The sequence below is a fragment of the Cervus elaphus genome, chromosome 22 (assembly GCF_910594005.1).
Source record: "Cervus elaphus chromosome 22, mCerEla1.1, whole genome shotgun sequence".
In the NCBI taxonomy this organism is placed as follows: domain Eukaryota; kingdom Metazoa; phylum Chordata; class Mammalia; order Artiodactyla; family Cervidae; genus Cervus; species Cervus elaphus.
The window spans coordinates 3811733-3828114 of NC_057836.1; the positions used below are offsets into that span (position 1 = coordinate 3811733).

At 59.5% G+C, this 16382-nt stretch overlaps 1 protein-coding gene across 1 annotated transcript in view; it reads right to left on the reverse strand.

Annotated features, from left to right (window-relative positions):
* The window catches only part of LOC122680690, a 30627-nt gene extending 16413 nt beyond the window's left edge, over positions 1-14214 (reverse strand). The window contains exons 1-3 of the mRNA XM_043882320.1: positions 13989-14214; positions 13599-13922; positions 798-977 (exon numbers count right to left, since the gene is read on the reverse strand). Of these exons, the coding sequence (XP_043738255.1) occupies positions 798-977; positions 13599-13922; positions 13989-14214 (730 nt within the window). The remainder of the gene's footprint in view (positions 1-797; positions 978-13598; positions 13923-13988) is intronic.
* Between the last annotated feature and the right edge of the window lie 2168 nt (positions 14215-16382).

Here is a 16382-nt window from a genome sequence, read left to right on the forward strand (position 1 = left end):
ACTGTGTGCCCGCCCACCGTGGGGCTTGGGGGACGGCAGCGCCCACTGCTGACCCTCCGTGTGATTTCCAGGCCACAGACGGCCACTCTGGTGCCTGCGGCCTCTCGTCAGACAGCTGGCCGACCCACCAGGGCTCAGGCCTGGGCCTGAGTGGACCCAGCTGTGGGCAGGCCCCAGGGCGGGAGGCTCCGAGCCGCCAGCAGGAACTCCCCTGTCGGCCAAAGTGAGGGCCCAGACCCACGGCACGCAGCGCCCCCGGGGGCTCAGCCTTGCCTCTGCACATGAGCCTTCAGCGTCCGACCCGGCCCCTCTCAGAGGTCACGTGTGGGAGAAACTCCTTCCTGGAAACGCCAAGTGCTAACGAACCGTGGGCAGAGGTGCCGTGAGCACCCTGGGTGGGGCTGCACCAGGACTCAAGCCCTCGGAGGGGCCTGAGACAGGCCGGGAGGGGTCGGAGGTCGGCAGGCGAGCCTATGGGCCACGTCCTCCAGCACCGGCCCCCCGGGGGGCTCCCAGATGCACAGACCAGGGGTGTGTGCCCCACTCTGCCGCCCCACTGTGGCCGAGACAGCTCCCGGAGGGCCTCGGGGGGCTGACGGCTCCCAGGGCAGGCAGTGTGGACAGGGTGCCGGTGAGCGCGAGCTGCTAAGACACAGCATCTGGGGGCAGAGGTGCCAGCCCCAGGGAGAAGCCGAGGCTCCAGAGCCAATCAGGGCCACAGAGAGCCTTCTGGGCTGTGAAACCTGGCCTCTCGAGGCCTCCTTTCTGTACCTTCAGAAGCAGCCATTTACACCTACCGTCCAAAGCTGACGTCTGAGCAAACGAATGTGGAATTCCCAAGAGTTTGGCAGGCACACACAGTGGGTCCACACCGCAGGCCGCCGGTGACAGCAGGCTCGTCACCAAGTTGGTCTGGGGAAGCCGGCCTCCACCAGGCTCGCATCTTGGGTGGGGTTTACCGCAGCCGAGGACAGCGCCTGCAACAGCAGAGTAAGAGCTGGGTTCTAGCGAGACAGCAAAATACAGTCCTGCACATCCTAGAGATTCCTTCCAGGCTTCTGACTCAGAACACCGTGAACACACGTCCAGACGTCAGATGGGCTCTGATTGGAGCCACGGTCCCGCCACCTTGGCGGGGTTGGGGGGGCACCCCATGTCAGAGCATCCCCTCCCGGCAAGTCACCTCCGCTCCCTTTAAATGGACAGCCTGAGACAGGGGGGAGGCTGCTTCTGAAGGCGCCGGGACGACAGTGCTGCCCCCACTGTGACCACCGGTGCCCAGGGAACGTTTTCCTTCAAGGGAGAACACAAAGGGAGAATTTCCACGGGTCAGTTTCACTCTGGTGGTTAATTTCGTAATTTAAAAGAATGTTTTCTTCAGTTACCAAAGGAATAGATGCTCACAGAACATGATTTTGGCAAACAAAGGCAAAAGAGGCAGCGAACATTCTGCATCCTCTGTGAACCCAGCACACGGCAGGCCTCTGCCCAGCCCCGAGGACCCGCAGCCCTTCTGGAGGCACATGCATGTGGCCATAAACCCTGGCGTGTCCTCCTGACAGGCCTCAGCCTGCCACCCGTGACCTCGTCACAGCTGCCCAACCCACACAGCCAAGCCCAGAAGGACGGCCGGGCCCGTTTCTCAGCTTTGTAAGAGGCGTCAGTGAGGATGAATACCTCTCATCTTTGTGCACAAACCTTCCCCTGCTCCCCCGGGGAGACCCCTTGAAGTGGGATCTCCCCACGGCGCGCTTTTATTTTTCATTTCCTTTTTTAAGATGTATTTTGTTTCGTAAAGTGTTTATTTGGCTGAGCTGTGCAGCACATGGGGATCTAGTTCCCTGACAGGGATCAAACCCACACCTCCTGCACGGGAGTACCAGGGAAGCCCCCCCAAGGCACACCTTCAAGTGGCCTGAATGGACTCTGCACGGCTGGACAAATATGCCCCAGAAGGGTGCCGGGCGCTGACACCCGCGTTCACCACAGCCCGTGGAGGTGAACAGTGGTAACGACGGGCTGCGGCACGTCCCCGCCGAGGGGCGGCAAGCCCAGGGCTGACCTGGCAGGAACCAGCCGCTGCAGGGAGATGGAAGGCCAGAGGGTCCCTGCACCTTCTCATCACCCCCTGGAGGGGACCCCTGGGAGCTGTGACAATGTGGGGGCAGGAGCGGGTAGGAGATCCATGAGTCAGAAATATCTCACTTAAACAGAACATGCGGACGGCCCCCCGTCCGTGACACCAGACGGACTGACGGATTCCGCCTCTCACGCCCAGGGATGGGCGAGGAACGGGCCCCACGGCGCCCGCAGGCAGCCGGACTCGCCGGTCTTCCCGGCTAGGACCCTCGGAGGCCACGTGGTCCTCCCGCAGCCTGGCGTTCCCCGCTGTCCGCGCTCTGGGGCGGTGCCTCGGGCCCCAGTGCACCATTTGTGACGAGGTGTGGCTCCACGGTTCCGGATTCGTCCTAAAAGGCAAGGTGTCTGGTGGAGGCAGAAAAAGAAAGAAACACTCTCCCCGTTTCTCCGGGAGCCTGGAGTCCTGGCCGCCGCGGCGAGCTGCTGGCTTGTGCCTGGTGCAGAGCCTGGGGAGTCGGCACTCGGCCTTCTCTTCTTCTGTTTTAGTCTCCGGATTCCATTTCGTCCATTCATGAAACGTTCCCCAAGAGCCTGCCCTGTGCCAGGCTGGTGATTTCGGCCCGTCCTTCCTGAAGCGCCCAGTCTCCCAGGGCAAGCAGTCTGTGGGCAGTGGGCGTGTAGACAGCAGGGAGGGCTTCCAGGAGGAGGCGATTCTGCACCGCAGTCTGGAGAGGTGGGGGATGGCGCCATGGAGGGGGCAGGACAGGTTGCTGAGGGCCTCTTGAGTCCCACGAACGGGACACTGGACTGCAGCCAGGAGCTGGAGGCAAGCCTGCAGAATGGGCAACAGGGCAGAGGCCCGTGCTGCGATGGCCTGCTCCTGGGTGGGCAAGACAATGGACGCCATCTGGCGGGGGGGAGGAGGGTGTCCGGGAAACGCTGGACGCCAGCAGTGCTGGAAGGGCAGTCCGGGTGTGGTGGGAAGGGGAGTCGAGGATGACGGGACAGAGCAGCAGCTGCAGGGACATCCCCCAGGAATTTTAGGAGGGAGAGGAGACGGGTGTGGTCACCACAGAGGAAAGTCCCCATGGAAGCCACCCAAGGTCAGGCCCAACACGGCGCCCTGTCCAGGCAGCCCGGCGTCTCCCGTCTGGTTACAGAGCAGACCCAGATCCCCGCCGGGAAGCGCACCTTCTTTCTTCTGCCCGACTGTGGTCTTGGCTGTCCCCCTCCCGGGGGCCACCCCCACTCTGACTGGTCACCTTTCCGAACGGCCGCCCCCCAGGCCCCGAATGCAGCTGTGGGCAGAGGGTCGTCTCTCAGGTCTAGGGCACCAGCTGGTCTGGCTCGGGCACCACCATTTAGCTCTGCAGTGGGGGCTCAGCCTCCAGACCTCAGTTCTCCGGCTGGTGGCACGTCGGGGTTCCATGAGGTCGCCCCGATAACCAACGTCAGGGCCTGGCATGCAGAGGGGCTCCTAGCACAGGTGCTGGGCGGCGTCTGGGGGTCTCCGGGCTCGGGGGCACGGAGACGGGAGGCGGCAGTGCGGCCAGCCAGGGGAGCCCGCTGCCCGCCGTGAACCACCGCGCCAGGCTTTATAATTATCTGGGCACTTAGGCTCCTCTTTCTTTTCCTCCCACTTCCCTGGGGAAATTTCCTTCATTTCCTCCATCATCCCCGGCTCCCTGTGTGTCTAAATCAACCTCAGCACATGCAGCAGGCTGCTCCTGCAAGCTCACGCCCTCGGCCTACTTTACTGGCGAGGGCGGGCTCGGGTGCCAAGAGGCAGGGGCTGCTGGGGTGCCATCTTTGCTCAAACTGAAGCTCCATCCCCACCCTGGACAGAAAACCGAAGGCGCTTCCCCCTACCCTTTAAGCTGCAGTGACCGTGTCCCTGGGGCCCAGGGGCTGCCTCTCCCACCACCACAATCTGACAGCAAACCCAGGCCGCCTCGGGCAGGGGGTTCCACGGTCCCTCAGCTCAGACGACGAAGCGGAAACACCAGCGCACTGGCAACCCAGGAACAACCAGTGGCAGGTTCCAGGTGACCTTGAGGAAGGTCAGGCTGTCCCCACTCTCCCTGGAGCCGCGCCGGGGGACGGGCAGCCCCTCCGTGGGTCTGTAACAGCTGGGGACGTGCAAGCCTGCTCGTTCTTGACGGCGTGGGGTGGGTGCTGTTCTGATGCCAACTCCTGCGCATATCCAGCCTTGACCCCAAGTCTCACCGAAGGTGGGTGTTGTGTATGCTCACTCAGTCGGGTCCGACTCTGTGACCCTATAGACCACAGCCCGCCAAGCTCCTCTGTCCACGGAATTCTCCAGGCAAGAATACTTGGGTTGCCATTCCCTTTGCCAGAGGATCTTTCTGACCCAGGGATTGAACCTGTGTCTCCTGCATTGCAGGCGGATTCTTTACCGCTGAGCCAGCAGGGAAGCCCGACCCCTAAGTAACTTAAATATGTATTAATTTTTTTAACACTATCCTTGAGAAGTAGAGAAGGGGGATTAAAAAAAAAAAAAAAGCAAATGTAGAAAAAAATACGGGAAACCTATTGAAAATCTGTCCGTTTTACAGATGAGGACACAGAGGCCCAGGGAGCAAAGCAGTCTGCCCAGACCACCCGGAAACTGCTCCCCGCCGCCCCCAAGGCTCTGCTCCCCATCATGAGCTGAAAAGTGTCCCCTGGAGAGCAGTGAGAGGGAGCAAGCAGGGGCCAGCCCCCGAGGTACCTGTGACAGGTCAGAAGCAGCAAGTGGGTGCTGAGGGGTCTCATGGGAGGAGCCAAAGCACCCACTGGGCAGGGTGGGCAGAAATGTCCCCGAGACGTCACCCATCGTCTCCTGTGAGAGGAGGAGGTGAGGAGGCCAGGGCCGCCACCAGGGCGCCGGGCAGGGCCTGGGGCAGCAGCCACGGAGCAGCCCTGGGCGAGCTCATCACAGGTACCCGAGCATCGCCACTCCCCAGGGCCCCTCACTGGGCTCCCTGGAAGAAAAGCCAGCTGGGTTTCTTTGTAAAGCTGGATCGCATTTTCTGCCCACATTTCTAACCTCCGGAAACCTCTCGGGTAGTCTTCCAGAGCCCTCTGGATTCCATCGGGGGCACGGTGCATGCCTCTGCTCACTGCGTTCACAGCCAGGCCGCCGGGCACCCGGCACATGCCAGGAGGAGCCTAGCGGGCACAGCTGCACAGGCCCCTGGCCGCCCGCAGCCCAGCTGAGCCTCCCTATCACGGGTCTGTGGGCTCCGGCTGGCTCTCGGCCTCTCAAATTTGATCTCCGGTCAAATTCCATGGCCCATTCCTTTTTAAAAAAAAAATAAATAAAAAAGTCCCTCTTTGAAAACAAACAAAAATCCCAGAACAGACTCCAGAAACTCTGGCCTGCGGCAGCTTCATCTTCTCATTCTCTTTCCTTTCTGGCATCGCAAGGAACTGGAGGGACAGGTCAACCCTGTCATTTCACAGAGGGGTAAACTGAAGCCCAGTGAGGGGAAGGGGCCCCTTCGAGGTCCCCCGGTGACTCCCTGGCACAGCTGGAGTGGGAACCCGGGGTCCCCGACTTAGGTCCAGCGTCTGAGCCCAGGCAGCTGCTGGCTCGGTGGGAGAGGAGGCGGGGTCTGAGCCTGTTAGAACGAGAGCCGCCGCGGCCCTGGGCAGGGCTCCAGGCACTCACCCCACAGAGGGATGCCCGTCAGGATGGGCAGGCCCGGACCACCAGGCCTCCTGGCACAGGAGAGGCCAGCACTCGGTAAATGCGGGAAGAAGCCCCTGTCGGGGTGAGGGGGAGCCCCGACCTTCGGGGGCAAGCCTCAAGGAAAGCAGGCTGGCTCTAATGGAAACCAGTCCGAGGGCCAAAGGCGGCAGGACCCCCTCCCCGCGGTTTCCATGGGGACGGAGCTGGGAGGTGGAGTCCTGGCAGGCTCACTGCAGCAGATGTGGCCTGTGCAGGGCTGGCGCGGGGCGGCGGGAGGGGCGGCGCCGGGCGGCAGGGCCCTGGGACGTGGCAGGCCCGGCCGGACTCGCGCACACGCCCAGAACCGTGGGTCTGCCACCTCCAGGAGGCCACCCAGATTCCCCCCGCCCCAGGGCGCTCGCACTGGCCACTCCAGCCTGAGTTTCTGCTGCCCGCCTGGCTGGGCCCAGCCTGCTCCTGCACCATCTCAGCCCGTGGCCTCGCAGAAGGCGCCCGTGTTTGCTGAGACACGAGCTCTGGGGACAGACGCCCCCCCCCCCCCCCCGCCCCCCGACCAAGTCATGGTTGTAGCCCTCCGGCCAGTGAGAGGGTGCTCCACAAGGTCTGCCCCACTGGTCCCTGGACAGTGCCGCCACCGGTCCCTTCCTGCGCTCCGAGCTGGCCCCCTGACGGCCCTGCGAGGTGCCCTGGAGACTCGAGTGGGTGCGGAGCTGCCCGGGGACACAAGGAAGCCGCGGGGTCACTGGCAGAGCACTAGCGAGGCGGCCAACGGATGGGGCCCGAGTATCAGGGTCTTGGACACCGGACGGGGCCCCCGTTCGCTTGCAGAGAGATGGTTTCCATGAGCTCACCCCCCCACCCCTGCACTAGGCGCCTCCCCCCACCCCTGTCCTGCCCTCGCCGGCAGGAGCCCTGCAAATCGGGACCGGGGCAGACTGTGGGGCATGCAGGCCCCAGCCGTGCCAGTGACGCCCTGTTACTGACCGATCTGGGAACCCCAAGATCAGGTGGGCGCGTCTCCAGGGGAGAGACTCAGGGTCCCTCAGACATCCAGTGGTGCCTGCAACAAGCCCCATGGAGAAAAACCCTGGGCTCCTGGTCTACACCACAGGCTCCCGGTATGATGGAAGGGTCTGGCTTTGGCACAGAGCAGAAAGGACTGTCTTGAGAATGTTGGAGCCTGCAAAACAGTCTTGCCTGTTTGGGGATTTCAGGGCATCTCCCAAAGGTTTGACTCGCGGTTGTCCGAGTGTTAAAGCCTCAATCACCTTGGCCTGCAGCCTCACTCCTTCCCACTCTGGGCCGGGGGGACACCGAGATGAAGGGTAGCCAAGGCCCCCTCCCTCCCACCCCTCGCTGACACGCTGCGCGTCGTCCACGCTGGGCCAGCGAACGACACAGAGGCCTGGAGCCTCATTCAGCAGGGTGCTCAGGGGCGGCGTCAGTCTAACCAGCGGGCCTGAGAGCTCAGAGAAACGGCAACTCAGGTAGAGACAGGCCCGGGGCTCCCAGAACCACCACCGCCATATGGTCCCCAGGAAGGGAAAGACGGAGGCAAACCCTGACTCTCCCTTGGGGCAGGCCAGAGGACAGGACCTCGTGGTGACCGGCATCCGGGGACAGCCCCTCGAGGTCGGCATCCCCGAGAGGGACCCTGCCTGGCTGTCCCCAGCCGGCCAGGGGAGACGCCGGGTCCTGCAGTCAGGGACCCGGGTTTGAGGGCAGGCTCTGGCGCCTGCTAGCTGTGTGACTCTGGGCAAGTTCCTCGGCCTCGGTGAGCCTCGAGTTCTCCCAGATAGAGAACCGTTAACACCCACCTTCCACGCGGGCAGGGAGGGTGGCATCCTGTCTGTGCCCTATCCTGGCACCAGAACAGCACTAGCTCCTGCTGGCTCTGACTGGATGTTGAAACAAGATGAAATCGAACAGATTAAATTTAAAAATAGATGTTTAAAAGAAGTGGATTAAAGAACTCGGCCCTAGGGAGTTCCCTGGTGGTCCAGTGGTTAGGACTCCGCACCCCACGGCGGGGGACATGCGTTCAATCCCTGGTTGGGGAACTAAGATCCCGCAAGCTGGGCGGAGTAGCCAAAAAAATACAGAAAATTAAAAAAAAAGAAACAAGGACTTGACCTTGGGCCTGGCACTTAGTAGGTCCATGAAGGTCAGCTTCCCCCAACCCTAGGGAGCTCACTCTTATTTGCAAACTCAGACACGCACTGGCCTCCCATATGGGGGAGACAAGGGTGGACCCCGACCCTCAAGGCAGAGGATCTCTGACTCCCGAGTCCCCCCCACCCACGGGTCCTGCCCCAGCCTGCCTCGCTCACCCTCCCCGGCAGCTGGACGCGCCTGAGGCGGTGGGTCACGGCGGCGTGCCAGGCGGCCAGGCCCGGGAGCCACTACCCGGAGGCTGCTTCGCTGGGCCTCCCCTGGGCACTGGTCACAGGCTGGGCAGGAGCACCAGGACCGCAGCGTAGACCCTCGAGGCCCACGCACCCGTCCCCCCATCGGGGCCGAGAGTCTCCCACGTGCTGGCGCGGGGCGACTTACAATTGCGTAAGTTCCCAGTGACAAAGGCGCCGGCTGAGGGCACCCTGCTCACACCACCGAGCACCCTCCACAGCCACCACGTCGGGGGCGCTGCTGGCCTGGACCCAGCATGGCGGGCCCGGAGTTCAAGGGAGCAGCACGCCCGGGAGGCTGGGGCGGGCAGGAGTGGCGGGAACTGGCCGCCCGCCTCTGGGATCCCTCCACCCACGGCAGCCGGAAAGCGCGGGCACACCCACCGCAGGAATCCCCGGCAGGGCCAGCGCCCAGGAAACTGGGCCAGAGGTTCCTGTGTGCGCTGCAGCGGCCAGACCCCCCGAGTGCCCCCGCTCCCAGCTCCCTTCAAGCCCCCGGCGAACCTCCTCCAGGGACTCCCCCAAACCTGCAGGTGACACGGCCCGCCTCCAGGGAGCCTGTGGGTAGGACCTACCCCCTGCCTCCGGGTGGGGAAACTGAGGCTGAGAGGGGCAGGTGGCTCCCCAAGTAGCCAGGCCCCATGCTCTTCCCGCAAGGCCGCAGCATGGGATGAAGCAGGCTGGCCGCCGGCTTCCAGGCAAGACCCCTACTCGCTGCCTCTGACCACTCTCCCAGGCCGACGCTGTCTCCCCCACATCAGAGATGAGAGAACCGAGGCCTGGCAGTGAGAACCGTTCTTATCGAGGCCTTGTCTGCTCGAAGGCGGGCTGGGGGTGCACACCATCTCATCAGATCCTGCCCCTCAGTCCCCGCTGTGTTCCTGGTGGGGAAATGGTTCATCTGAGCTCCTGGGTGTGCGCTCAGGGCCCCGAGCCCAGCACGCAGGTGCGTGTGCACACGGGAACACACGCATGCACAGGCACACACACGCGCACACACGCAGACCTGCACCGCAGGCCAGCCCTGCCACCTGCTTCCCGGAGGAAGGCGCCGGCTGGAGGATGTGCGCCCGCTGGGCCCCCCGGCCGCTCCCGCCCTCGGCGGCCTTCCCGGGCCCCGTCCTGGGCCTGCCCCGCCGCCATTTCCTCTCTGGGCCGAAGGCCCAATGCCAGTCCTCCGGGTCTGCAAATGGCCGGCGTCCGGCCTTGGGCCTGCTGCTCCGAGGAGACTGTGGGGGCCTGACAGGGGCCCAGAGCGCAGCCAGCCAAGCCACGAGCCTTCCTTCCCTCACTAGTGCCCGGCACCCGGGGCCTGTCCACCCAGCACCGGGAGAACAGCCCACCCAGTGGGCAGTGGAACGCCCAGCCAGGCATCTTCTGGGGTGGCCCACAGACCTGGGCCCCCGTGTGTATGCCCACGTTACGGTACCACCGAGGCATGTGCATGGAGGCCGAGGGACCGTGAGAGCCACGGGGGGCCAGCACGCAGACACTGTCCACACCTTCACTCAACTCAGCAGGCACACAGGCTTTGGAGGCCTGCAGGCCTGTGCTCACATCCACCACAACCCGCATCATCCGGCTGAACCGCTGAGGCTCATCCCCTGCAGAAACGGCGCTGGCGACCCCACCATGCAGGCACTTCTGAAACTCAGAAACAAACCAAGGAGGAACAGAACGTATGGCGTGCTCTCCATGAAAAGTGTTGAGCCAAGTGCTCTATCTGTATTACTGTGAGGCAGGGACACTTACTGCCCCCATTTTACAGATGAGGAAACTGAGGCCACAAAGGAGAAATAACTCGCCCTTGACCTTGAGCAGCACAGCCAGCAAATCACAAGGACTCAGCATGAACCCTGGCCATGAGTTCCAGAGCTCACGCTCTCCGCCACCCTCCTCCTCCAGACGGGAATGAGGCTGGCGTGGAGCACGCGGCGGAGCATCATCATGGCGACCATGCCCACCACCACTGTCCGTGCTCTGACACCACCCCTCTGAGGCTCTGACCGTCTGTCGGGACTCCTTGTTGCGCCTCCTCTTTGAGAGCCCCAGACCAGCGCCACATTCACGGCGGCTGATACTAAACCCAGTTCTGATGCCCTCTGCGAAGACCGACATGGGAAAGGAGAAAGTGGTTAAAAAAAAAAAAGCAAAAACGAGAGCACAGCTGCTGCAGAAAGCAGCTCACAACCCACCCCGGCAAATTTCATCAGCATCTCACTTTTCCTATTATTCCCCCACATCTCCGCCAACAGGTAGGTTCCTTCAAACAAACAAGCCACAACAAAGCGCTTCTGCTGACAAATGGAACGGTGTCGGGAGCATTCGGGACACGGCACAGGGAGCACTGGATCTCACCGAGCATGGCACGCACTTGGGCGAGCTGCTCTCGGCCAGGAAGAGCCTCCGAGGCCGCAGAGCCTGAATCCAGAGTTCAGACGTGCAGAAGCGAACATTCAAAGATAAGGAGGAGCTGGGAAAACAGAGCCTTCAGAACCGATTACATCATAATGCGAGCAAATTCACAAAATAAACAGTTATCATCATTTGCAAATTATCGTGGCTGTAAAACCACTCTGCCCTCACGTGTGTTGATATGGACCAATAAATTCTGCACTTTATCTTGGTGAGATAATTTTTTTTAAGTTTATAGCTACTCTTTGTAGCTTACCTGTTGAATTTTTTTTAGCTTGGATTTAGATGTATCCTTAGACCACGTGAAATATTTATCATCTGGTTTTTCAGAAGCTTCTCAAAATAATTTTTATGAATGTCTACATAGAACAGTGAAAGATTTCTTTCCTACAGAAATTATAAAGATAGTAAAATCAAAAGTCCCAAACCCCATAATTTTTAATATAAATTACTGTTAGGCTGTTGATGATGCAAAAAAAGATAAGAACTGGTAATTAATTAAAACGTCTGAGGTCCTTTGACATAGGGTATTTGGAGTCTTAAAAAGGTGCAGATGAAGTCCAAATTTTAAATTAAATTTTAATAAGGTGACGGTTGTTCTGCTACCAAATGTTTCAGGGGATCAGAAGATCATTTAATAAGACTGCTTTGATGTACAAAGGCAACTTGTTTATTTTGACCTCAGTTCTTCGAAATTGTCGACTCCACAATTGAAATATGCTGTGTGTTCCAACAAGGACCCGGCAGTCATAATGACAGACCAGCCCATCTGTGCTGTGAGAATGTATAATTTCAGTCTATAGTGGAATTTATATAGAAGGGATGATGTGAAAACTGCTATGTGTGGTACTTTCTTAAAAAAAAAAAATACTGCTGAGAAGTACTGGGTGCCATGGAGAATGCTGATATTTTTGCCTGATTAAAACAATTAAAAAAAAAAGATTCTGTGGAAATTTACTGATTTGGGAGAGGTACAGTATTACCCAAATTAAAAAATGAAGATGATAATTGATCACATATTACTATCCCAAGTATACAAGGTGTAGGCTGGAAAATGTGTTATTCATGTACATTAAAACCATTAGGTGAACATAATCTCGGTGGAAAATACTAATTTAGAATGAAAATGCTCATTTATGAAAATTAATTGATTTTATGCTACTTGCGCTACCTTGTCCAAAAAGAAGATGAATTAACGCTCAGGAAATTTGACTATCACTCCAGGATTTAGAATTAAAGGCCTACTCATCTACGTTAATCACAAGAAAATTATCATTTTATCATGCAAAATTTTTAAAAAATGAGGAGTGGGCAGCTATTAAAAGTATAAATTCTTTAAAAATGATCAACCTTCCTCTCCATACCCCTCCAACCAACCTCTCTGTACTGTGGACTCTTTTGCCTCTAGAATTTGTTACACTGTTTTTTTCCTATTACTTTTATTTTGTCACCAGTGTTTTATTTGGTGCTTGCTAAATATTTGGGTGGAATGATCTTCCAGCTTGCAGCAGCAGAATGTGGCTGTCACAATCATGAAAATGTTTTAATTATCTCTGCTCCATGCGCCTGTCTCTGCAGCCCCAAATCCTCCAGGAGCGACTGCTGTCGGATCTCAGAACAAAAGCAGCCGCAGACACTTCTCGCGTGTGCCGAGCTCCGTTCCAGCATTTGGTGGTGTCTGCTCCGGCCGGCTGCTCAGGCCTGCACAAACAGGACCCCCACGCCTCGGAACCAGGAAAACAAAAACGCATTCACGTGGGAATTTTCCTCTCGGTCGCAATTTAGAACTTTCAGGGCCTGATTTTCCATTTTCCATAAATCAAGACCCTGGCTGCTGCCCCTCCAACGTGGGGAAACCAGGCTGTGTCAGCGGGCGCTTTTGTCAGCCTGCCAGAGGGTGGAGGCGAGCTCAGAGCTGAACTCGGCAAAGCCCACCTTCTAAATGAAAAGGTTCCGGGCCCAACAGAGAGACTCGGACGGCCACGGGACCCAGCTCCCGGAGGGCAGGAGCAGTGTGGCCCGGGAGCTCAGCGGTCTCCCAGGACTCACTCCCCACCCCAGTGGACAGGGCTCAGAGCCCGGATGGTCGGGATGTCTCAGTCACAGCTCTGCCAGTCGGCAGCCAGGGCGGGGTCGGGGCACAGGCAGGTCCTGGGGCCACTCAGGGCCCCAGAGGGGCGAGCGGGCGGGTGGGCCCACGTGCACCCCACGAGCCGTCCACGGGCAGGCTGGATAGGAGCCGGCATAGCAATGTTAGCTGGAACCCCTGGCTTAAAGAAGTACTTAAAAAACAAAGCCCAAAACAACCTAAAAAAATCTGCCCACACTAAGCTGAGAGCTGAAAACAGCTTCCTTTTCTTGCCCTCCCCAAAAATAAAATAAAATAAAAGGGAGAAAGAAACTGGATCGCTAAACTGTGGATATGGCAGCATTAAAGACACTGGACAAAATGAAAGGGCCTCTGTTTCTCAAGGCAGAATCCAGCCTCCCGTGTGCCCGCCTGGCCCTGCCTGCCGAGGAGTTGGCTGGGGAGACCGTGGATGTTTCTGGTGTTTTTTCCCTTTGCCACTCCTGGTCTGGCCGAAAATTAAAACAATAATCACAACAATAATGAGATCTCCCCCCTCCAAAAAAATAAAAATAAAACCGGTACAACTGAGCATGGAAGAGTAAGGCCGTGCCTATTAATACCTCCTGAAACATTCACTCAAATTATAATTGAACATGCAGCTACTGTGAAATAACAAACATTCATTTTTATTGTGATTTCGAACACCCTGTAGCTTTGGATCTTAAAAATAAATGGGTTTGGCTTCTGTCTCTTCCCTGCAGTTTTTGGAAGGGCTTACTTCACTGAAGATGGTGGGGTTGGGGGGGTGGGGATCTGAAATAGAATTTTGAATTTCGGGTAACCAATTAGAGAGAGGCAAACGTAAGAGGCACAAGATGGCAGAGCCCTCGGCTCGCCTCCAGCGCGGAGAGCACTGAAGAGGAGGGAGACTTACCGGGCGCAGGAGGACGCAGAGCTGCTCCAAAGCAAGGCAGTGAAAGCGGCGGCGTCGCCCCGGCCAGGCACCGCGGCAGGCAGAGGAGGGCCGGGCCCGCAGGCCGGGGGGCCAGCCCCCGGTGCCAGCCCTCTGGGCGACGGGCCCTCGGGCGCCTCGTCTGCGGCCGCCACTGTCCACCGGTCCCCTCGGTCCCGGCCAGCGTGGCCGGGGCCTCGGCCGCCTCGGCAACCCGGAGGCAGGGCCGCCGGGAGCCAAGGGGCGCTGGGGAGGCCCCGCTGCCAGCCCAGGAGGACGAGGAAAATGCTACTTTTGTCTCCTGCTCTCATCTGGCACTAGCTGCTGGGGAGGGGGGGCCAGAGGCGGCCGCTGCGGCTCGGCCCCGCCCACCGGGAATTTTTGAAAGATGCTCGTGGGTGCTGGGAGGGTGGCAGACGTGGCAGAGGCGGGTGGGCCGGACCCCCAAACCCACCACCGGGGGCCGGCCCAGCGGGAGAGGGCGGAGGCAGCCGCAGCGTCTGGCCACTCCGTAGCCGGCCCGGGGAGGACGCGGGGGGCCGGGCTGGTCCAGGCGCCAGCCCTCCCCGTGGACAGGCGGCGCGGCCCCGGGCGCCATGTTGCGGGCGGCCGCCTGGCTGGCCAGCTCGGGGGATAGAGGCCGCATTGTTCCCGCCCTGGGCCCGGCCGGGGGTAGGGGCAGCCAGCACCCCGGCCAGGCTCTCCGGGGGCCCCCCAGAGCAAGCCCCCTCTAGCCGATGCCCCCAGAGGCCGCGCCGTCCAGGCTGAGAGCCGCGCCACAGACCCGAACCCAGCCCTGCGTCCTAGCGGCCACGCCACCTCACTCAGCCTCAGTTTCCCCATCGGTACCTGGTGGACCCCGGCCACTCTGGGCTGCCGTGATGACACAGTGAGGAATGCTCAGCCTGGCCTCGATGAGGGCCCATCACCACACCCCACCCAGACCGTCACAAACCCACCGGTCTCACCCGGGCAAATCCAGCACTAAGAGGAACGGCCACCCGTGCCGGGTCAGTGGGCCTGAGGCTCTAACAGGGGCGCTTCCACCTGGAGATTTATCAGACCCGGCGGGCCTCTTCTGCGGGCACCGGGCCGTGCCGCGTGGCCGGCCGGTCCGCCCAGGCCTCTCGTTTGGACCTTTCTGTGGCCCGGAACTGAGGCGATGACCACCGGGCTGTCCCCTGGTGGCGATGGGACACCAGGCTGTGCATGTGGGCAGGGTCCCCAGGCAAGCAGAGCCAGCTCTGGGGGCAGAAGGGACGGCGTGAGGGGACCAAGGCTGGGCCGCCGCGGCCGGAGTTTGCTCTGGGGCCCCCGGGGCAGCTTCCCCGGCTTCCAGGCCTTTCCGTGGACGGAGCTCCTGCTGCACCCTGGCTGCCTGGAGTGTGTTTTGGTTCAACACTGCTTAACGGCTGCACAGAGACCGTGCCGGAACACAGGCACAAGCGGGGGAGCGAGGGAGAAGGAAGCGGCAGGAGGAGTCCGCCGGTCCTCGGGCTCCGGGCTCACGCACACGGCCACGTGACTAGCTCACCAGCTGATGCCAGAGACAAAGCAGGTAGGATTCCAATGCCACGCGCCTGACCAGGAACGCCGGGAATTCCATTCCAGGAACCGCGTGGCACGGCTGCCAACAGCCTGGGCCCAGGAGGAGAGAGTCCCCCATGCTCCGTGGGGGAAGCCACGGAAAACTGTAGGCGATCGGGGGCGGGGGGGCGGTGCCCCAACAAGGGAGAGGAGGCAGAACCTGGGTCAGGGTGCCCCTCCCCCACCTGGCACACACAGCACCCCAGACGTGCCCAGCTGGCCACCCAGGAGACCAAGGTCTGCGGGTCCGCGTGGGACTCGAGACCCAAGAGAGCAGCCAGGCCCGAACCAGGCCCTTCCGGGAGGGAGCCCAATGCCACAAGGTTTGGCAACATCGCTGCCATGCTGGGGTCAGAATTATCCACAGGTCCTTCTCCCAGGAGCGTGGGGAGGGCCTGGCAGGTGACATGCACGCCCTCTGACATGTTCAGGACACATGTGGACCCTGCAGGCCAACACCTGCATGTCCGATGCCTGCTCACGCCTGCGTGGAGCCCAGGGCTGTGACGTGATATGCAGCCCGCCAGAGCATCTCTTACAGTTAAAACATGTGGAAGACTGAAGCCCCGGCTCCATCATTTCATTATAATTTAAAATGTAATTATGAAAGGCTGATTTGAATGTAAATATCGCTTTTAAACACATGAAAGGCAAATCTAGATTTAAGAGCCCCAAATCAGCAGGTAATATATCAGCTAAACTTCCTAACCATCTCAAATCCTAGAATTAAAAGAAGGGTGATTCACCGAAAAACCTAGCCCCAGCATTACAAAACGGAGGCAGCAGAGACAACATGCTTCCCGCGCCCCCAGCCCCCATCTTAAGGGGAAATTCTATTACTCCAAAAACAGAGAAAGAAAATTTGGGCTTTGCTCTGTAAGTCCCATGCACACATTTTCTAACCAGAACTACCAGGCTCATTTAGCGATAATAACCATCGCCTCTGCTGGCCACATCTCTGCTCAGAAAACCTCTTAGCCACTGATGCACAACAGTGGGCCAGGCCAGCCGATTTACCCATCCACAGGATTTCTGAGCCGTCCCTAAAGGCAAGACTTCTGAATCCAGAGTCTTGAAACAACAAAATTCCAAAATTTCACAGGAAGACTTTGCAGCCTTTTACTTGCAAAACTCCTCTCCAAAAAAAAAAAAAGAAGTAAATAAACTCTGTGTTTTCGG